The sequence below is a fragment of the Trichechus manatus genome, unplaced genomic scaffold (genome assembly GCF_000243295.1).
Source record: "Trichechus manatus latirostris isolate Lorelei unplaced genomic scaffold, TriManLat1.0 scaffold00145, whole genome shotgun sequence".
NCBI classification, from domain to species: Eukaryota; Metazoa; Chordata; class Mammalia; order Sirenia; family Trichechidae; genus Trichechus; species Trichechus manatus.
The window spans coordinates 129,232-152,211 of record NW_004444081.1 but is presented as its reverse complement, the minus strand read 5'-3'; the positions used below and the strand labels follow the sequence as shown (position 1 = coordinate 152,211).

Sequence of the window (22,980 nt, the reverse complement as noted above, 5' to 3'; positions counted from 1 at the left end):
ATATTGGATGCAGGCCACACCCCCAAGGAAACTCCCTTTCAACTGATTGGCCGTTCACTACAAATCTCATCATGGAGGTGATTACATTACATTAGATCTCATTATGGAGGTGATTACATCATTACATAGCTGCCAAACCACATCATAACTGCCAAACCACTGAGAATCACGGCCCAGCCAAGTTAACACACAAGCTTAACCATCACAAGTGGTTACCACAGAGAGGGGAACAGGCCAGGGGAAGGGGTTGTTGAGGGCAAAGAGAACTTTCACTTTTTACTCTTGATATTTCCGTATTATTTGAACTTTTACAATGAGCATGAATTTTGGCCCACATGTATTTATGAACATGTAAAAATAGATAACGTGATCCAATTTTTAAAAATACATATACTTATATGATACATATTGCCATGGGCAGGATGTAGATTGATATGCTGGGTTCTCTAGAGAAGTAAAACCAGTAAAGCATGTAACTATAGATAGAGAGATTTATATCAAGGAAATGGCTGACACGGTTGTAGAGGCTGGAACATCCCGAGTCCGTGGGTCAGGATAGACGTTTCTCCTGGTTCATGTAGCCTCAGGGGCTGGTGAACCCAAGATTGGCAGGCCAGAGAGCAGGGCTCTTGTTCAGAGGCTTCGAAGATTGATGAATCTCAAGTTTGGCAGGCAAGACTGCAGGTAAGCTGCTAGCTCAAGTCCCAAGAACTAGAGGTCAGATGAACAGGAGCTAGCTGCAGGATCCTGCACAAGCAAAAAGCCCACGAGCCTTGCCAGAATGTCCACTTACATTCGGTGCAGAACACACACCTAAGGAAACTCTTTTTCAACTGATTGGTTACTCACAGCAGATCCCATCATGGAGGTGATCACATTATATCAGATCTCATCGTGGAAGTGATCACAACATTATATGACTGCGAAACCACTGAAAATCATGGCCCAGCCAAGTTGACACACAACCTTAACCATCACAATATGCTTTAAATGTTAGCATTGATCATGTCTATTCTGAGGGTTTATAAGTAATTTAAATGACCTTTTTTGCTTACTTGTACTTTTTTTTTATATGAAGAATATATTATTTGGGTAGTAAAATAATTTACAAGTAAATAAAAGGAAATAAGTTGCTACTACTACGTAACTTATAAGGAGCCCTTGTGGCACAATGGTTAAGCCCTCAGCTGCTAACTGAAAGGTTGGTAGTTCGAATTCACCCAGTGGCTCAGGGGGAGAAAGACATGGTGATCTGCTTTCATAAAAATTACAGCCAAGAAAACCTATGTGGTAGTTCTACTTTGTCACATGGGTTTGCTATGAGTTAAAAATGGACTTGACGTCACACAACAACAACAACAACGTCATTTATAAATAAAGGACATACATTGCTACTTTAAAATTGGGCAAAGAATATATGAAGAGAGAAATCACAAAGGAAGAAATACAATTGACTAATAAATATATGAAAAAAGGTTCAACTTTACGAATCTTAAACTCTCTAAATCCAACGCACTGAGTTTACCACAAAACAGGCCCTCAGTAACCCAGCAATTGTAATTACCATTCTTTATTATTATTACAATATGAGAGCATGAAAGCTGATTGTGGGGCTATAAAACGTGAGTATCATAGAAAGTTATGGAAACTACCTAACAGAGGAAGCTGTTGAATCCTGAAAGCAAGAAAAGTGTTGCACAATGATGCTGTACTAGAGTTCCAGGAACACAAACCCTCTCCACAGGCATCCAGCAAAGGCATCCTGCAAGAAAGCTGCCAAGGATGACTTCTCCAAGAAACTCTTCTCCTTCTGGTAACTCTAATGGGAGAATAGCAGAGCCAGAAGACAGCATTTCCCACTGGTGACTCATCTTAAGCTTGGCCTCCTGAGAACTTGTGTTAGCAAGACAAAGCAATTGTTTTATTTGCTGTGGGAGGAGACAAGGAGACAAGAGTACAGGTTTACTGGAGGAGAGTATTCAGTTTTAAGAAGAGGTGCACTCACCCTCCCCTCCAAATTCCTATCTCCCCTCTCCCCCGCCTTTTATCCATCACTACCTTCCCAAAATTCTTATCATGGAAGAGAAACAGAGCCCAGATAGGTCAGCCTACCCTGCAACCAACACAGACTTTAAAACGTAAATTTTTATAATATATTATAAAAACAATACATGATCTTTACAGAAAAAAAAAAAGAAAATAAAAACTACTGATAATTCCTCCTAAAACAACCGCTTTTAATATTTTGGTATATGTTAGTCTATTTTAACATTTCTGAGATCATATATATACTTACATATATTCTCAACTTGACGGCAGCTTAACAACAACAACCTGTAACATAAACATTTGCCTTGTTGCTACTATCTTTTTTTTTTTATTTTATTGTGCTTTCGGTAAAAGTTTACAGCTCAAGCTAATTTCTCATACAAAAATTTGTAGACATATTGTTATGTGACATTAGTTGCAATCCGTATAATATGACAGCACTCTCCCCCTTTCCACCCTGGGTTTCTTGTGTCCATTCAACCAGTTCCTGTCCCTTCCTGCCTACTCATCCTGCCTCGGGACAGGAGCTGCCCGTTTGGTCTCATGTGTCTGCTTGACCTAAGAAGCACACTCTTCATGAGTATTACTTTATGTTTTATAGTCCAGTCTAATCTTTGTCTGAAGAGTGGTCTTCAGGAATGGTTTTAGTTCTGGGTTAACATAGCATCTGGGGGCATGGCTTCGGGGGTTCCTCCAGTCTCAGTCAGACCATTAAGTCTGGTCTTTTTACATGAATTTGAGTTCTGCTCCACACTTTTCTCCCACTCTGACAGGGACTCTCTGTTGTGTTCCCTGTCAGGGCGTTCATTGATGGTAACTGGGCACCATCTAGTTCTTCCAGCCTCAGGCTGATGGATTCTCTGGTTTATGTGGCTCTTTTGTCTCTTGGGCTAATATTTTCCTTGTGTCTTTTGTGTTCTTCATTCTCTTTTGCTCCAAGTGGGTTGGAACCAATTGATGCATCTTAGATGGCCACTCACAAGCTTTTAAGACCCCAGACACTACTCACCAAAGTGGGATGCAGAAAATTTTCTTAATAAACTTTGCTATGCCAATTGATCTAGATGTCTCCTGAAACCATGGTCCCCAGACCCCAGCGCCAGTTACTCTGTCCCTCCAAGTGTTTGCTCGTGTTCAGGAAACGTCTTAGCTTTTGCTTTAGTCCAGTTGTGCTGACTTCCCCTGTATTGTGTGCTGTCCTTCCCTTCACCTATACTATCATTTAATAAAACTATTTTTCTTGGTTGTATGGTTGTCTAAACAGAAGGGTCTTGATGATGACAAGTGCTGAGGCACAGAAGGAATGAATACAGTAAATCATCTGGGACCATATTGTTAGTGACTTTCAGATCAGAGAGCTTCAGAACTCAAGTAGATAACTCTGAAAGAGTCCTTCCCCTTCCTTGGGACTGCAGCACCCCCTTGTCCTCCCCAAGGGAAATTCAGGCCAGAAGACACCAGATCCTTGCCTCTCTGATTCTTTTCTCCAAGTCCCAGGGCAAGACAGTAGAGACTAAGGGCAGTTCTCGTAATCCGGGGGCCCTATTTCTTCCTCTGGACCTTCTGGGTGCTTGAGAAGTGAATAGGTGACTATCTTCTCAGCCTAGAGAAAGCAGAAATGAGCAATGGGGATTCACAGAGAAGTCACAGGAAGGAAAGCAACAGAAGAGGAAGCAGGGGAGAGCGAAGAGGGAGAAGGAAGAGGAGATGGCTGGAATGGCTCACCTCAACTTTGGCAGCTTCTTCAGCATTAGGGAAACTGGCTGTGGGCAAAAAGAATAGAGATCAGCCAGGGCACTGCTGTAGAAGAGGGCCTATGTACGCTGCTGCTGTGGCCACAAAATCAAAATCCAATCCTGACCTAAGGAGAGGACCTCACCAATCCCAAGCCAGGCCTGTAGGCCACAATCTGAGTAAATATGGCCTCATTCACCACACAGACCCAGCATCTGTATCCCACACACAGCATCCCCTACTGGCCGCACTGGCAAAGGAAAGTAGTCATTAATGCTGCATTCCTTTTGGAGAATTGCTGAGCTCTCCTGGAAGCAAATCAGGTAGCTTCAGGGATCTGAGATATTGGGGAAGAAGAGATAGCAGCATCAGAATGAAGTAAAACCCAGATTTTTGCTGACCACAAACTTGAGGGAGAGAGGGCTGTGGACAATTTCCACAGCCAAATGTAGTGCATTTTTGTTGGAACTTTGAAGAATCTGATACTTACTCTATGACATTAAAAAGAAAGAAAGACAGAGAGAGAAGGAAGGGAAATAAAGAACTTTCTCGGGTAAATATTCAAAACACACCAAATTCCCTGCATTTTTTTTAGCAATAAACTCTTTCACTTTGCCAGTGTGAAAAGCAGTGTCAGTATCTGCAAATCAGCACCCCTCAGGAAGCTGGCGAGGAGCCCAAGACAATGCATCTAGTCTCTTCCCTTATCCCCTGGACACAAAGAGGCCCCGTTTGCCAGCAGCCCCCGTGCCTGGCTGTGTAAATGCCTTGTGAAATATGTTTCTACCAGTGTAGACAGAACCAAACATCAAGGCAGCTAATCCAGTTGTGCTTGGACTTTTCTATATCTGGTTTGGTCACAGGGCAGACCCAGGCCCGTATCTCCACTCAGCCTGGCCAAGGGACATAGAGGCTTTGCTCAAAGCGCAGCTAGGCAGGTGCTACTTTGCTCAAGCTCTCAAATCTGTTGGTTCTGCTCTGAGTCATACTCCAGCCACCTGAGGTGGAGTCCTCAAAGGCCTCTTTTTCCTTCTTGTTTCTGCTGCCATAGGAGCCGCCAGAGAAAGCTCCAGGTTCTTCCATGCTTTGGCTTTCACTAGAATCAGGAAGTTGCCTGGACAACTCCTACTCTTTTTACACACTCCCATCTGGGCCAGGGGTTTTACAGTCACTGACTCTTGAGAACTTCAGACATGAAAGTTCTTAGAGTTTATCCAGGCCAACCCACTCATTTCCTCAGGGGGATGACTAAATTCCACGAGGAAAGTGGCTTCCTCAAGATTCCCTTGAATGATGATGACAGTTAGAGCCAGGCCCATATCCACTAAACCTACACAAGAGGGCATTAAAGCCAAGCTTTGCCTCAAAGTAAAGCTAAGAACTTTCTCAGGCCGAAATCACCTCTTAATGTTCCACTAAGTACTAAGCCCTACCACCTGCACCTGTATTTCTCCACAGAAACAGATTCCTCAGAAATCTAGGGTTTTTTCCTAGGCCTCCTTCTCCTTCCCTCTTAGAGTCCTACCCCCTTAATCCCATTTGCCTCAGTTTTACAACTCCTAACCCCTACCTTTGCCAGCTGTGCCAAAGCCCCACAGAAAGACCCAAATATCTCTAGTTTCCTGCTCTGGACATACCCCCAGCCTTCCTGGTCCCAGAAATTTGGACACAGCCTGCCTCTCGCTATCTAGGCACAGATGTTCCTCATCACCTCATCTCTAGCGAGGTTCTCCGTAGGCCTAGGAGTTAGACTCAGAGCTGACCAAGTGATTTGGTACCCTGCCCTCCTCCCACTGCCCCTCCCTCTCCTGTGGTCCCAGATGAACCCACACAAGCCACTTATTGCTGGCTCCAATCCATCTGGCAGCCCTGGGTGGGATGCCACTGGGCCACCAAAGTGGGAGCTGCACTCACCTGGTTGCTCAGGGAGGGTCTCTCCCATTTCCCTGCGTTCAGGGTTTCCTGGGTGAGCTAGGAGGGGCACATAGGAGGTTAGTAGGATTATGGGGTAGGGCCTGACTTCTCAGGATGAAGGACCAAGGGCAGGACTGGGTTAGAACGAACATAGACCTTTCCCTCTCACAGACGCCGCCTCTCCTCCCCACTCCCAAGCACCCACTGCCCAGGGACTGCCCTGGCCTATAAATGGCCTGCTCCAGAGAGAAAGAAATCTGGAATTGTGGGGACTCCTGGGAGTGTTGGAGAGGCCACTCCATTGCATCTTCCTTTGACTTGCTCTGTCTTATTTAAAAAAAAAAAAACACCTCTTTCCTCCTCTCAATAGCCTCTCCAAATCCCTCTATTATCAGTAACTGAGGTCCTGGCTACGAACCAATTGCAAAGTTTGCTGTGAGGTATTAGTATTATTATTTTCTCTTTCTCTGTGCCTTCGAGTCTTTTTTTTTTTTTTTTCTCTTCTTCTTCTTCTTTCTTTCTCTCCTTTACTTTGTCTGTGTCCCAATGTCTTTAGCATTCTTTCTCTCATCAGGAATTGTGAGTTGTGATTATTTTCTTTTTAAATTGTTTTTAATTGTACTTTAGATGAGGGTTTACAGAACAAATAGTTTCTCATTAAACAGTTAGTACACATATTGTTTTATGACATTGGTTAACAACCCCACAACATGTCAATCTCTCCCTTCTTGACCTTGGGTTCCCTATTATTAGCTTTCCTGTCCCCTCATGCCTTCTAGTCCTTGTCCCTGGGCTCTTGTGCCCCTTTAGTCTTGTTTTGTTTCATGGGGCTGTCTAATCTTTGGCTGAAGGGTGAACCTTGGGAGTGACTTCATTACTGAGCTAAAAGGGTGTCCTGGGGCCATATTCTCGGGGTTTCTCCAGTCTCTGTCAGGCCAGAGTCTGGTCTTTTTTTGTGAGTTAGAAATTTGTTCTCCATTTTTCTCCAGCTCTGTCCAGGACCTTCTGCTGTGATCCCTGTCAGAGCAGTCAGTGTTGGTAGCCGGGCACCATCCAGTTGTACTGGACTCAGTCTGGTGGAGGCCTTTGGACTAATCTTTCCCTTGTATCTTGTTTTCTTCATTCTCCCTTGCTCCCGAAGGGGTGAGACTAGTGGAGTATCTTAGATGGCCGCTCACAGGCTTTTAAGACCCCAGATGCTACTCACCAAGGTAGAATGTAGAACACTTTCTTTATAAACTATGTTATGCCAATTGAATTAGACATTCCCCGAGACCATGGTCCCCACAACCCTCTGCCTAGCAATTCAGTGCCTCAGGGAGTTTGGATGTGTCTATGGAGCTTCCATGACCCTTCCTTGTACAAGTTGTGCTGACTTCTCCGTTATTGTGTACTGTCTTACCCTTCACCAAAATTACCACTTATCTATTGTCTATTTAGTATTCCCCCCTGAGATTATTTTCTTATTGGATTTCTATGGTATCCTCCCTCTTCCCTCAGCTCTTTTACATTAATACTAAGGAGGGACAAAGCTGCCTTTTAAGAGTAAAGTTCTTTAGCTGGTCAGTCAGTGAAGGAGTATTTATTAGCAACTTGCTGTGTGCCAAGTACTGTAATAGGTGCTGGGAAAACTAGGGAGAAAAAGAGAGAGATGGTTTCTGCCCTTAGGAAGCTTACAGTCTTGCCATCATCACCTTTGGAATAAAGCTCAAGTTCCATAAGGTGGCCTTGGTGGTCTCCCCGACTCCACCTAGCCTCATCTCTCCTCTCTTTCTGCCTCAGGATGTATTGTTTTGACAGCATCAAACTGCTTACAATGCCCTCCTTACTCCTCCCCCAGCCCCTGTCCTAGCCACATTGTTCCTCATTTCCATGCTTTTGTTTCCCATGTCTGGAATGCTCTTCCAGTCCTCTTTGCCTGCCTAACTGCTACCCTCAATTATCCCCTCCTCTATGATGGTTAACAGCTTATACTTGTGTGCTATTTACTATGTACTAGGCCCTGTTTGGAGCCCTGGTGGCACAGTGGTTAAGTGCTCAGCTGCTAACTGAAAGGTCAGTGGTTCAAACCCACCAGCCGCCCCACAGGAGAAAGATGTGGCAGTCTGCTTCCATAAAGATTACAGCCTTGGAAACCCTTTGGGGCAGTTCTACTCTGGGTTACTCCTATAGGGTTACTATGAGTCGGAATTGATGTGATGGCAACAGGTAGGCACTACTTGTTCATGCACTAGCTTCATTCATCTTCCCAACAACCCTGTGAGGTAGATTCTATTAGTGTCCCCGTTTTCCAGATGAGGAAACTGAAACACAGAGAGGTTAAGCAACTCACCCAACGTCACACAGCTGGTGAGCTACAGAGCTGTGATTTGAACTCAGGCAATCTGACTCCAGTAAGTGTGCTTCAATCACTATACTATACTTCCTCCCCATGAAACCATCTCTAACTGCCCCACACATGCTGGGTTGTCTGGCCTCCTCTGTACACCTATCATAGCCTTTGCATTTCTCTATTATTATTCTTAGAAACCCTGGTGGCATAGTGGTTAAGAGCTACAGCTGCTAACCAAAGAGTCAGCAGTTCAAATCCACCAGGTTCTCCTTGGAAACTCTGTGGGGCAGTTGTACTCTGTGCTATAAGGTCACTATGAGTTCGAATTGACTCAATGGCAACTGGATCATTGTTCTTACCCCATCTTATTAAATTATCTATTTGTGATTCTGTCTTCCCCATAACACTATGAACTCTTTGAGGGCAGGGACTGGATTTCTTTATCTTGGTATCACCCACAGCATTTAGCACAGTGCTTAACACAAAAGCAAGTTTATTCAATGTTTGTTGAATGAATGAAATATGGAGCTATATCTGAATGCTAAGAACTATCTAGTCCAAAGACAGAAGTTCTGGCAAAGGTTAGGGTTAGGGTCTTGCCTAAGTGGGAAATGATAACAAGAAGGGCCAAAGGGAAGCACAAACCTGAAATCTGCTTTCGTCTGAGGTAGGATATGGTTAATACAGCAGCAACAACGGCCATTACAGAAATCCCTGAGACCACAGCGGCAACCATCACCAGTAAAGAGCCTGAAGAGTTCCTCATAGTCATCACCAGTGAAGAGTTCCTCACATTGTTAGACCCTGGGGGAGAAAGACCTCAGGACAGGCAGCACTATTCCTGTCCCACCTCCACCCCACCCATCCTTCTCCAATACTATGCCCCAGTGCTTGTCACCTGTAGCTGTTTTGTGTCTGGGTCACTCACAAGTACAACATTCTCTTCTTCCTCTAAACCCTACCTGCACAGGGTTTCTGTGGCTGGGCTTGTGCCGCCCTATACCCAGGAGTCTCCACTAAACTAATAAGGCCCTGGCACACTGGTGAGCGTGCAGAGGCAGAGAAAACGGTTCCTCTTAGCCTCGGGGCAGCAGGGAGGGGGGGCCCTGAGGCCTCCCTTTGAAGGAGGCACAACTGCTATACCAAGCACAGCCTTGAACTGTCCAGGACATGCCAAGCCTTTAGGAGTGAATGGGCATAACGTGAGGCATGAGAAAAGACCAGGCAAACCTCATCTCTTAAAAAGGTCCAGGAGCTTAGGGAACTGCTGAGAGAGTCCTGTTGTTGTCCTTAGTAGGGAGCCTGCATTTCAAAGAGGGACAATAACCTTGTCACCCATCACCTGGAAGCAGAAGAACTCAGGAGCCTAGATACAGAGCATGAGAGCTCTGGCCCCTATCTTGCCCCTGGCCAATACTTAGCAAGGCCGCCATATCTTTTCTCCTTGACAGTTTGGCTCAGTGTCCAATTTTGCTGTGGCATTTCTGAGACCTCTGGGTAGGCCCATATGACTTTAGCCCTAAATGTCCATCCTCTCTTCCCCATCCCTATATCTTTTTTTTTGCTCATTGCTACTGGTTCTCTGTTGTTGTGGAGAATATACACAGCAAAACATACACCAATTCAACAGTTTCTACATGGACAGTTCAGTGACCTTGATTACATTCTTTGAGTTTTGCAACCATTCTCCCTCCCTACATCTTGACAAAGTTCCCCATACCTTGGACAGTGATGGTCACAGGCTGTGATGACTGGAGATTTTGCCCTATCATTCCCGTGCAGTGATAATCTCCACTGTGATTGTGGTTTGCTTGTGGGATGGTGAAGTTGGAATTTTTACCAAAAAACTTCTTGGATTTTCCATTCTGGTAGAACGTGACCTTGTACAGAATCCAGTTCTTCCAGCTGTGGCACCTCAGCACAATGGTCTCCCCGTCTTGAAACACCAGGCGAGGGGTCTGCAGCAGCAGCCAATCTGAAAGACACAGAGAGACCACAGGACCCGGGAGGTCTTGGCTCAACTCTGAGATCCAGACCAGCCTTACTGGTAGGATATGATGTGTGGTGGAAGAAGGTCAAGTTTGGAATCAGACAGTATTGGTCTCTAATTCTGATGTCATCATTTATGAGCTCAGTAATATTGGGAAAGTTATTTAACTCTGGAGTCCCTGGGTGGCTCAAATGTTAAACACTCGACTACTAACCATAAGGTTGGTGGTTTGAACCCACCCAGAGATGCCTAAGAAGAAAGGCATGGCAATTTGCTTCTGAAAGGTCACAACTTTGAAAACTCTATGGAATACAGTTCTACTCTGACACACATGGGATTGCCATGAGTCGGAATTGACTCGATGGCAACTAGTTTGGTTGTTTTGAGCCTCAGTTTCCTCATCTGTGAAAATGGACATAATAATACTATGCATCTACAATAGTTCCTGGGACATAGTAGTTGCTCAGGATATGCTCATCTTTTCTTTTCTTTCCTGGAAGAAGGCAGGAGATGAACCCAGGTGGAGCCCTGTCCTGCACCCAACACGCCTCTGCAGGAAGGACACAAGAGACCCACGAAGTGCAGTCCTTCCCTGAGGGAATGAGAGTAGGGATCCAGTCCACAGAAGAGACAACACGTGAGGACACAGAGCACAGACAGCAGAGACTTGTGCCTTCGGGGATAGGAGAAAGTCATGGACATCCAACAAACATTAGCTTACTTGATAAATGTTAGTAAATACGGAGCTTAGTGTCATCAGTCTTTATCTGAAAGCAGTAGTGTCACAGACATGTAATCAACCTGAAGCACACTTCTGAGGAAAATCTGGGAATCAGGCAAGGGGATGGGACCAAAGGAAGAGGAATAATGACAATGTCCACCTTCATCACATCATAGCTTTTCTTTATGGAGAACTTACTTTGTGCCAGGAGCTTTAGGAAACCTTTGATCTGTTCAACAAACATTTATTAAGCTCTGCCCCACGTCAGGGGCTGGAAATACAAAGATGGATGAGACACAACTTTAACCTCAAGTTGCCCACAGTCTGGTGGAAGAGAAAGACAAGGCACAGAAGAGCACTGAGCACTGTAAGAGCATGAAGAAGGGGTGAGGGAGGAGACAAGGAAACTGAGACTCAAGGGTTAAATAAATTCATCATGATTATATGGCCAGTAACTTCCAGAGCTGGATTCAGTTGTAGTCTGATGCCAACCTTGTATTTTTCTACTCTGCCATTAGAATGGAAGAGTTTTTATGGAGTAGGGATTTCCTTCTGCTTCTCTCACATGTTTGTGGTCTTGTGATCTTTCTTTATCAGGATGAGGCAGAAACAGTCATTAATATATTCTGAGGAATATCATAGAAACTTCCACCCCTGCCACACACAAAAAGGGAAATGAGTGGGCAAAAACTGCTTCCAACAACTCACAGTGGCGCTTTCCAGTAAACAGCTCCCCCACCCCCTTTCCTGAAAACCTCTGCAATGTAAGCAGATTGCATCTCTCCTTATCCTCCCAGTCCCTCCCCAGGTTGCCCTCCACTGACCGGAAAACACACTCAGCTGCACGGGGTCGCTGAGGTTGGTCTGGCCTGTCTGGCACCTGTACTCCCCGCTGCTGTGGGCAGTGGCGCTAAAGCTGTAGCTGGGCTGGACGTGAGTTGGGATGAGGTCCCCTCTGTGGAACCATTGGGTGGAGCTATCCTCAGAGGTGTTGGCCCCGTGGCATTTCAGAGTCACGTTGTCCCCTTGGAGCACATTGATCCATGGTGGCTCAAGGTTCACTACTGCCTTTGGGAGATCTGCTGAGGAGCAGAGAGAGGGCGAAGCATGAGGGAAAGAGACTGAGCAGGCCCTGAATGTCAAACAGAGAAGCACCTGTGGTCCTACTGAGGGCAGCAACAGTGGAGCTAGTGGAGCTAGATCCAGAGCTCTTCTGCAACTGAAGGCAATTCCTCTTACTCACACATCCCACCATGAGGCCGGGAACCCAGTCCTCTCAGGGAGCTCCACTACTCAGAAACAGAGAACATCAAGTTAACTCCAACTCATGACGACCCCACGTGTTTCAGAGTAGAACTGTGCTCCATAGGGTTTTTCAATGGCTGTGATCTTTTGAGGAGTTTTTACTTTATTTTATTTTTTTGATTGTTGTGCTTTAAGTGAAAGTTTACAATTCAAGTTAGTCTCTCATACAAAAATTTATACATATGTTGTTATCTGACCCTAGTTGCTCTCCCTATACTGTGACAGCACACCCGGCTGTGATCTTTTGGAAGTAGATCGCTAGGCCTTTCTTCCAAGGCACCTCTGGGTAGATTCAAACTGCTAAACTTTCAATTAGTAACTTTAACCATATGCATCACCCAGGGAAGAATATATATATACACACATATACACACACACACATATATATGTATATATATAAAATTTCCAAGGGATATACTAACCAGTTCCTTCTGTCTTCCGCATTCTCTCTCTGTATGTGTGTATATGTGTGTGTGTCTCTCTCTGTCTCTGTCATACAGACATACACACATACACATCCCACACATAATACTCTTTTGGTACTCACTCTCCTCCCCTGTAAACAAACTCTTCTCCAGAGCTGACCGAGGACTAGTGCGTGCATCTGGTGGAGATGTCAGGCTTGGGAGTCAGACATCGGCTTTCTGTTCTGACCCAGTGTCATTCCTTATCCGTTAGGAAGGAAATCAGGATGGCCCCTCCTCACACCAAGTACAGAGGAGACTCTGTAGCCTCAGAAGGATAAAGAAAGAGGGAGAGAGGCTGGAAGGCAAATCTAAGGAGCGCTCTCAGCTGGACTGAGGTCCATGCAAAGTGAGTGGTACAGAGAAAGAAGAGCCCAGCAAAGCCTACTGCACCAAGCTACAACCAGACGCACCTCCCCCGTCTCTGTGCAAGGGAACGGGGCTCGAAGCCCTCAGATCTGTGTGAAGTAGAGAATTTATCAACACACAGGGACAGCCTAAGCAGGTCATGTGATTTTGCATGAGGCTGAAATTAAAATTCCTGGGCTCTTGATTTTATCTGGAGAAAGGAAGGCAGTTGAACAAGAGAACAGCGTTCTCATTTTCTGTGACAGTATCTGTGATGTCTCACCATAACAGAACCTATGGGGTGGCAGCACCTGTGTACATGGCTGCCCATCACCTGCCTCCCTGGGAGGAGGGGAAAGAGAGAAAGAGAAGAAGGGCATCCTCTGGGAGTAATGGCCCTTTCCTGACTGTGGTGCTGGGCTCCTGCTAGCTAGTGCGCTGGGCACTGGGGTAGAGGAGGAACACAGCTAGGGGAGAGAGAGGATGTGGGTTGAGCACTTACCAGATGTTCCAGCAACAGGAACTGTAAGAGAGAAAACAACAATCAGCCCAGAGCCTGAGTCTCAGCACTAAGACATCCTGCCAGGGCCAAGAGCCTGGGTCTAGAAGGCAACCCCATCCCTGCCATAGTAAAGCCTTCGCCCACCATTCCATGACTACCTGGATGAGATACACGTTCAAAAAGATTGGGGCTCTTTCCCCAATAACAGAAGAAAATGAAATAAAATGATATAAAGCCCTCTCCCATCTGTTTTGTGACACTTTCATTGGGTTTAGCTTTTTTGACTGATTAAAATAAACTGTCTCTGAAAGGAGATCCTTGTTCAGCTTCACGTATAATTTATGCTTCATTGTAATGATTTTGTCAGAGTCTATCCTGAGAATAGGATTTGTTCTTTTGTGAGGGAGGGGGTAGAGAGCTGTTGAGCAGAGGATTACACAGGTAGTCTAAATCCATGATCACTGTAGAAAAAAATAGAAAGTACACACAAGGTAACACTTTGACATAGTTCCTTTGGATTTTTTCCACGAAAACATACATGTGATGTATGCATTCAGACGTACATAAATGACGAATGAGGATATGCCATAAAAATTGTTCTCTAATCTGATTTTTCACTGAGCAATATAAGGTTTAATAGATTAATTTGTTTCTATGTTGTCATTTTTAATGAATGCAGTATATCCCACGGTTTGGGTCTCCTGTGATTAACTTAATAGGCCTATTGCTTAGCATCTCTATTGTAACAATTTTTTGCTATTATAAATACCTGATAGGATAAGAAGGAGATTGCAAAAGGACACCAGATATGTTATCTCAGGTGGGGGGAAGGGGAATGCCACTGGGGTGAGGGAAAGATCTCAAGTGAAGAAAAATTGTGAGCTAGGAAGGCTGAATAGAAGTGGAAGGCTGGGATTATGGGCACTATTATTGGGTGAAGGAGTCCCTGGATGCCACAAATAGTTGAGCACTCTACTACTAACTGAAAGGTTGGCAGTTCAAACCCACCTAGAAGCACCTCAGAAGAAAGGCCTGGTGCTCTGCTTCCAAAATGTCACAGCCTTGAAAACCCTATGGAGCACAGTTCTACTCTGCAATACATGGGGTTGCCATGAGTCTGAATCAACTCAATGGCAACAGGTTGGTTGGTTGGTATTATCGGGCAAAGAATTGAAGTTATGTCCTTAGCTGAATTACAGCCCAATGTATGTGTTTTTGTATGTGTGTGTGCCCATCGGTGGGGGCTTTCACTTGTGTTTGTGCTGAGAAAAAGTCAACAGGCTTCCAAGTATGTGTATATTTGCTAGGACAAAAGTAAAGTATGGAAAGAAATTGAAGCAGGACCAAGAGGTGCGAAAGAAGTTGTAGGGAGAGTATTGACTTGGGAGTTTGGAGAACTATATTCTAGTCCTGATTCTGCCGTTGTCTTGATATGTACACTTGGACCAATCACTCCATTACTTTGTAATCCAGTGTAAATCAACAAACCTGCATGGGCTTTCTATTGTCCTACAATGTATGTTGAGTCCCCCTAGGGGAAATATCCCTGCCCTCATTGAGCCAACAATGAACAATTAAGCACACTGTATAATCTAGTGTAAGATAAATGTGCTTAATGCCATTAGAAGAGTATGGATAAAATGCTGTGGAGCTTTAGAGGAGGAAAAGATCCCAAGGCTCTTCATTTGATAGGATTTGGGGTTGGTAAGATGGGGAATCCCATGGAGAAGATAGTATTCACCATGGACATTCAAGAATTGATAGGATTTTGACAGCCCGAGAAAGGAATTCTGTATTCCTTGGGAAGAACCAGCAGGTACTTGACAACATTCTCAGCAAATTGCAGTCCAACCTCTGCTTGAATTCTGGTCTCTGCTTAAACACCTCCAATAACAAGGGACAAAGCTGAAAAGAGAGCTAGGAGTCAAACTCTTGAGGGCTCTAAAGGCCAGGTGACGTGACAATAAGAGCACAAACTGAAGGTAAATACTGACTCTAACACTGCTAAGTGGTCTTGAGCAATTACTTACCTTCTCTGTGCTTCAGTTTCCTCATTTGTAAATGGAGATTATGACAGCAGTACCTTCATGGGGTTGTTGCAAGGACTGAATGAGATAATCTAAGTAAGGCATTTGGCTTACTTGCTGCCTGACACATGGTAAATTTTAAATAAATATAAACTAATTTTTTAAAAAGTTTGTTCCTTAGTTTAGTGAACAGTGGGAAGTCACAAAATTTTCAAGTAGGAGCTGACAATGCTATGTCAGATGGATTGGAGCCAGGGAAATATTGAAGAGATCAGTTAAGAAAGAGACTATTGCAGTGATCCAGAATCCATTTGGATGCCCCACCCAACATCTGGTCTCTTAGTTCCTTCAATTTTCCTTCATTCATCTCCAGTGAACTTTCTTCCACACATCTTAGCCACATATGTCCATGGTTTTCCCAAGAACTTGGTATCACCAGAAAACCGTACCACCTCCAAAATCAATCATCTCATGCTTTAATTACAACCTCTTCTCCTTTCATTTCATCTGCTCAAGTATCCCCACAATATTTCTCTTTGACCTCATTAAGAATTAAACACCAACTACCATATGACCCAGCAATTCCACTTCTAGGTATATATCCACAAAACTTGAAAGCAGAGACTCAAACAGAGACTTGTATGTCAATGTTCATTGCAGTACTGTGCACAATAGCCAAAAAGTGGAAATAACTTAAATGCTTATCAACAGATGAATGGATAAACAAAATTTGATACATACATATAGTGGAATACTACTCTGCCAGGAGAAGAAACGAAGTCTTGATACATGCTACAATATGGATGGAGCTTGAAAACATTATGCTGTGAAATAAGTCAATCACAAAAGGACAAATATTGTATGACCTCACTTATATAAAAAGGCAATAAAAAGCAAATTTATGAAGACCATAATTTATTAGTGGTTACCAAGGGTGGGAGGGAGGGAGAGGGGGGTTAACAGTAATAGAAAAATTGCATTGATTAAGCGTAGGGTTACACAATCTATTGTTGTAAGTGCTGTCAATAAATTGTACACCTGTAAAAAAGTTGAATTGGCAAAGTTGTGTGATATATATATTTACAACAATGACAAAAAAAAAAAAAAAGAGTAGCTGCTGAAGCCACTTATGTACAACCAAACACCTCATGGGATTTGGTTCCTTGGTTTGGAAGTTTAGGGTCATGGTTTCATGAGGCATCCCAGTTAATTGGCCTAATAATGTGTTTAGTGCTTCTGTTCTACCTCCTAATTTGTTGCATAGAGCCTGAAGTGTTAAAAGCTAGCAAGCAGCCATCCAAAGCAGAACAATTGGTCTCTATTCACCTGGATCAACAGAGGAAGGATAGTCAAAAATAGGAGGAGGATATAGAATGTGTGGCTAATTACCTCCATGAAAAACTGCCTCCTTTGCCGTGATACCAGAAGAACTGAATGGTGCCTGGCTACCATTACTGAACATTTTGATCAAAGACATTGTACTTGACAGAAGAATCTTTGATCAAAAGGGAGAAAATGCAGAACAGAATTTCAAATTCTCATGGGCTCCAGACTTTCTAGGGGCCATGGAGGCTAGATGAAACCCCAAAACTATTGCCCTGAGATAATCTTTAAACCTTAAACCAAAAATATCTCCTGAAGTCTTCTTAAAACCAAATAATAGTTTAGCTTAACTAGTAAAGAATGTCTGCCTTGAACATGATACTCTTTTAAGAACTATCTAGATGGGATTCAAGTAACAACAACAACTCAAAAGATTAGATAGGAACCTTAGGGGGGAGTGAGTTTATGTTAATGAGGGAGGAACAACTCAGAAAATGTGGGTGAGAATGGTTGCACAACTCAAAAGATGCAATCAGTGTCACTGAATTGTTCATGCAGAAACAATTGAATTGGTATATGTTTTGCTGTGTATTCTCAACAACAACCAAAAAATAAATAAATTAAGCACAGTCTATCTTTCAACCCACATCTGCCTTCACCTCCATCCTCATCTGGTTTGGATTCTCTGATTAATTATTATAATTACCTCCTTGAAAATTCTCTTAATTCCCTTGCCCTTCTCTCCATCAAATTTACCTTATTCTCCGCGCCTGTATTTGTTCAGCTGAGTGTTACTGAAATTACCATACAAGCAGGTAGATTGGTGTCTCTGTAAAATTACGATCATCAAAGTCAAAAGGACACTCAACATGAACCATGATTCTGACAGTTTTCTCTCATAAATTTGCTCTGCTATTCTCAGTAGTGACACTCATCTTTTCCTTGTGACTCCCTTTACCAGGTCGAGTAGTGTCCCCACAATATTAATGTCCACCCGAAACCTCAGACTATGACCTTACTTAGAAATAGGGATGAGGTCATACTGGAGTAGGGTGGGCCCTAATCTGATGATTGGTGACCTGATAAAAAGGGAAGAGACACAGGGCACAGACAGAGACACAGGGGGAATGTCATGTGACAACAGAGGCAGAGATTGGAGTGAGGAAGCTACAAGCAAAGGACTGCCAATGATTGCTGGCAGCCACTAAAAGCTAGGAGAGAGCATGGAATGGATTCTTTCTCAGCGCCTCCAAAAAGGAACAAAACTTGCTAACACTTTAATTTTGGACTTCTAGCCTCCAGAACTGTGAGAGAATTATCTAGCCTGTGGTAATCTGTTTCGGCAGCCCTAGGAAATTAATAAATATTCCCCAAACCCTCCTGTCTCATCCTCTGCCTCCTGTCCCCTCTCTCTCTCAGCTGGTACCTTCCTTCGCACTTCACTGAGAAAACAAAAGCAATCAGACAGGATATCTCACACCTTCCCCCAACTAAATCTACTAACCAACCTGCATCTTTACCCATGTTCTCCTTCCCAACTTTTCAATGGAGAAAGTACTTCGCCTCCTATCTACAGTCGGTCTCTATGCATGTACCCTGAATCTCATTCTTTCTCAGCCTCTCAAGTATTTCCCTCTTTCAGTTACTCCCTTTCTCTTCTGCATCAATTTCTCCTTCTCTGTTGGCTCTTTCTCATCAACACAAACACATTTCAGGGTCTTCATTAAAGAAAAACCCTCCCTTGACACTCCCCCCACCCCATATCCTTCCAGCTACTGCCCCATTTCTCTGCTCCCTTTCACAACCAAATTTCTCTCTCTCTCTCTCTCTCTCTCTCTTTTTATCCCCCTGCATAATCTGTCCTCATTTCCTCTACTTCCGTTCACTACTTAGTGCTCTCCGATTTGGACTCTGCCTTCACCAGTCCGCTGAAATTTTTTTCTTTTTTTTTTTTGTCAAAATTACCCATGACCTCTGTGTTGCCAAGTTAAGTAGGTACATTCTATTTCTCTCCCAGTCAGAATTGACTCAAGGGCACACAACAACTTCTCCATATCAGTGTATATTTTCATATCTACCCAGTTGTTCATGCCCAAAACCTGTGAGTCATCTTTCTTCTTCCCTTTCCCAACCTCATCTCTCTGCACACCAGCAAATCCAGTTGATTCTACTTCCAACTCAGATCTTGAATCCATCGACTTCTCTCCATCTCCATGGCCACCACTGGCTCAGGTCATCATCAGCTTTCTCTTGTACTAGTGCAACCATCTCCTAACTTGTTTTCTTGCTTCTCTAGTTCTTCCTATAAACCATTTTCTACAGAGAAGCTGGAGTTCTTTAAAAAAAAATCAAATCAGTTAACGTCACTATCTTGATTAAAATCCTTCAATGGCCTTCCACTGCCCTTAAAATAAAATGTAAAAGTCTACAAGGGACCTGACCTGCTCCCTGCTCACTTTTCCAGCCTCCCTCCAGTTCCTCTTCCCCACTGGGCTCAGGTAACACTGGCCTTCTTTAAATTCTTTAAACTTGGGGCTTTTAGGTATGCAGATCCCTCTATCCTAAACATGCTTCCTTTGGATCTTCAAATGACTAACTCTTTATCATGCTTAAGGTCTCAGCTTAAATGTTATCGCCTGAGAAAACTCTTCCCATACATCCTGTTTATGGAGGCTGCGCCCCTCATCTCCTCTTCAACAACTATTCTGATCACGATACCCTGCTTGCATTTTCATAGGCCTTTTTTGTTTGTTTATTGTCTATTTCCCTCACTAGAATGTAAGCTCAAAGAGGGCAGTAGCCACATTACTTTTATTTACCGATGCTCTATTAATCATTCTCTGGATGAATCTAGGTGGGAGATAAGAAAGCCCCAAGTTGTACTGGAAATAGGAAGTGAAGAAGAGGACATGGATGTGAGAGAAATGGCACTTGATGAGATGTGAGGTGATATAAGTGGTTGACTAGAAAAAAGGTAGCTGTATTCACACAATTTTAAATGTTAGGAGGAGATGAAAATTTGTAAGGGGAAGATGAGCTGAATTTTGAACATGTTTTGTTTCTGAACTGGCAAATCAATTTGGAAGTGTCCAACCAACAAGTGGAAATATGACATTGTACTTGACAGAATGAGCAAGAGAGATAGGTTTGGGAATTGTTGACAAAGAAGTGATAGATTAAACCCTGAGTATGTAGGACTGGCAAGCAGACAGTGCAGGAGGAGAGCAAGTAAAGAAGAAGTAGAAAGAGGAGGAGGAAAAGAAAGAGATGAGTAAAAGAGAAAGAAGTCACCAATAATAATTTATTCACCCCACATTCAACAAATAGTAGTGAATACAACTAAGTTCACACCCAATGTTGTCATTGTGGAAGATACAAAGACCTTGTCCCTGAGGTCAAGAAAGGCTGTCTGTCCTGTGTGTCTTGATATATCCCCAAGTCCTAGACAGTGCCTGGCACGTAGAAGAATTTATATAAGGTTTAAACAAAACAGTTTGAAGAATCAGCAGGAGCAAAGGTGTTGAAAGCAAGGAAGTGCAGTTTACACATTGCCTGGCTATAGAAGAACGTCCATTTGGGCACAATGGGGAACATGGTTAGAAGGGTAGAATTGAGGCTTTGTTCATTAGGAGTGGAGCAGCACTCAAGGCATTTATGAAGTGCAGTGACTTAGTCATAGCTATGCTGGAAGATGTGAGCAGAAAGGATTTGAGGGAAAAGAAATAGGAGTGATCAAGACCTGATCAGAAGGTGTTAGATATTTGGTGACTTAACAAGAGGGCAAGTGGAAGAAAATACCAAAGGTCCCTCCCAAGAGTCTTGCCTAGGTGACTGGCACATTGATGGCACTGTTAGCAAAGATGGAGAAACCCTTTGCCTCTCCAGGCCTGAGCTTCTCCACATGAAAAATGAGGTAGTTTGGTGCTCACTTTACTTTCTATGCTACCTTAATCCATTCCATCTTGTACATAGGGGAATACACTCTCTTCCTTACTTCCACTTTCTACCCAATATCATCCAGTACTGAGGCTGAGGGATCCCAGAACTGATCATATTTCACTATCAGTCATAGCACATACTTTGGGGGAATGACTACAAGTCTTCCCTGGGGCCATCCCAAGGTAGATGTGAAGGTGAAAGCCCCAAGAATTGAGTTTGGAGAGACAGTCCTGGCAATAAGGCTGTGGACTTCCCTGGACTCTTCCTCCAACCCAGTGTCATCAGTCCCTCGCCCCTGGCCCACAGCTCAGAACGTGGTCAGAAAATAACCCTCCATCTACGCCTAAAAGCCCAGCTTTCTCTCTGATCAGAACCAGAACCTACCCAGGGTCTGTGCTGTGAAAACAGGCATGGATGATTTCTCTGGTCCCACAATCTAGGATTCCAGAATTGTCCAGGTGTGTATATTCTCTGAACTCCAGTTCCCTGGATAACCCTGCCCAGGGGAATCTTCTTACATATAAAGAAAACAGGCTTCTGTGGCAGGAAGTGGTTTCAGAGGCACAGAGAATGACCACTGCCCTCTCTCCAGCCCACCTCCTCATTTAAAAAAACTTCCCCTTGTCTACAGCGTGTCTCTCCTATCTAAGATTTGGTCCCATGTGAATCACAAATTTCTAAGACATGGAAACACTCTGGCCACTCATTAGTCATTCAAGTCCAGGTCACTAGACTTTCCTCAGAGCAGGATCCAATATGGGAAGTGGCAGATCATCACGTCCCTGGGTACCCACAGAGATTAAGTAAAAGACGCCGAGAAAAACAACAACCACAAAAAAACTCTGCTAATTTCATGATTTGCCAAGGCCAGCTGGGTTGTCAGAGTTGCTCATCAGCCTGCTATCACTTCGCATGCCACCCCTCAACCGAGCCCAAGCTCAGCCCCAGTTAGGTGGCAGCACCCTGAGCTAGGAAAGTGCACCTGCCTCTGTTCCTGTTCCACCTTGCTCTCCAGGAGGCAGGGAGCTGACTTACCCAGGAATAGCAGAACTGTCCACAGTACCATGTGGCCCAAACGGCAGGAGAATGTGCGATCAATCCGGTCACTCTCACCAACTAAGAAGGGTAGGAACGAGGCAATTCCCATCACTTGCTGGAGCAGGCTTCTCCAACAGCTCACAATCAGCACAGTGGGCACAGGCTGCTTTCGAAGCTTGACAGATTCTTCTCTCAGAGAACATACAAATTTTGGAGTTCAAAAGAGGAAGTGAGAAGAAATGGTCTGTTTTATCATAGGCCCCTCCCTCCCCACCCTCTTTCCTTTCAACTATTCCCTCCCAGAAGATTCAGGACTTCCCAGAGTTAATCTGGCTCAACCCAACTCCAAATCCACAGAAAGTTCAGAAACTGGGAAACAAGTCACTCCTCTTCCTGTGGTGCCACAAGCTGGCTGGGGCTCTGAGGAAAGGAAGAGAATGGTCCCCAACCTCAGCTCAGAATCTCACATGTCAGATGCTATCCTCTCTACAAAAAAGGATGGAGGAGAGTGTGCAGGCAAGTTCCTCACACTTCCAGTTCCATTTGGAGGCCTAGACACTGAAATCTGGGCCTCTCCTGAAATTGAGCACTCTTTTTTTGACTCACTTTTGGATTGTGGAACAAAAACAGGGAGATATATCAGTGTGGAAATAGGATGACCACACTCATCCTCATTATTCTGCTTCTTTACTCAATGACTGAATAAAAAATAAAGCACCAATTTGTGCCTCCCTCCTCCCCTTTGGTTCTTTACTTTGGTCATTTTTGCCACCATCATTCCTATCACTGTGGCATAGTGAAAGAACATGGGTGTGGGAACTGTACAGGTCTGGGTTGCAATGCCAGGTAACTTCTCAGAGATTCAGGTTCCTCATCTGTAAAATTGAAGATGATCGTGCCTATCAAACAGCTTCAGGTGCAGAGTTTCTCAACCACTGCACTATTAACATTTTGGGACCTGTAACTCCTGTTGTGGGAGCTGTCCTGTGCATTGTAGGAGTTCAGCAGCATCCCTGGCCTCTACCCATAGATGCCAGTAGCATCTTCCCACACAACAAAAATGTCTCCAGACATTAGCAAGTATTCCTTCGGAGGCAAAATCACCCCCAGCTGAGAACCACTGCACTCAAGGTTGTCTGGAAAATTAAAAGAGAATATGTGTGCTGTGAAAGTGCCTGGTGCACTGTGGGTGTCCAATGAATGCTAGCTTCCGTTTCTTGCTTTCTGTCATCATGCGTTCACCCTCAATACCTCCAGAACATGAGATGCTGTGGGGTTCCTTTTGGGGACTTTA

General features: G+C 44.1%; 1 protein-coding gene across 5 annotated transcripts; it reads right to left on the bottom strand.

Moving 5' to 3' along the window:
- Positions 1–1,544: 1,544 nt before the first annotated feature.
- Positions 1,545–21,878, bottom strand: FCGR2B (Fc gamma receptor IIb). 5 transcript variants are annotated; one of them, XR_002825544.1, is made up of 10 exons: positions 21,684–21,878; positions 13,360–13,380; positions 11,565–11,819; positions 9,750–10,004; positions 8,675–8,833; positions 5,698–5,754; positions 3,775–3,812; positions 3,519–3,652; positions 2,297–2,334; positions 1,545–1,928 (listed from the first exon to the last, which is right to left on the bottom strand). XR_002825544.1 is itself a non-coding variant. In XM_023740013.1 (9 exons), exons 1-8 carry the CDS (start codon positions 21,793–21,795, stop codon positions 3,563–3,565), a joined length of 990 nt encoding a protein of 329 aa, XP_023595781.1. In that variant the 5' UTR covers positions 21,796–21,875; the 3' UTR covers positions 1,546–1,928; positions 3,519–3,562. The 5 variants fall into 5 exon arrangements, 2 of the variants coding, with proteins under 2 accessions (XP_023595781.1, XP_023595783.1); XR_002825543.1 differs by having other exon boundaries at positions 1,546–1,928; positions 11,565–11,822; positions 21,684–21,875; XR_002825545.1 differs by lacking the exon at positions 5,698–5,754 and having other exon boundaries at positions 11,565–11,822; positions 21,684–21,876.
- Positions 21,879–22,980: the final 1,102 nt, after the last annotated feature.

What these genes read in the sequence shown, in the direction of transcription:
- FCGR2B (XM_023740013.1), bottom strand. Translation starts at nt 21,795, where the DNA reads ATGGGAATTGCCTCGTTCCTACCCTTCTTAGTTGGTGAGAGTGACCGG. An exon ending in GACAGTTCTGCTATTCCTGG is followed by an intron (nt 13,381 to 21,683) that starts GTAAGTCAGCTC and finishes TCTCTCTTACAG; the next exon opens with TTCCTGTTGCTGGAACATCT. An exon ending in TCCTGTTGCTGGAACATCTG is followed by an intron (nt 11,823 to 13,359) that starts GTAAGTGCTCAA and finishes TCTGCTCCTCAG; the next exon opens with CAGATCTCCCAAAGGCAGTA.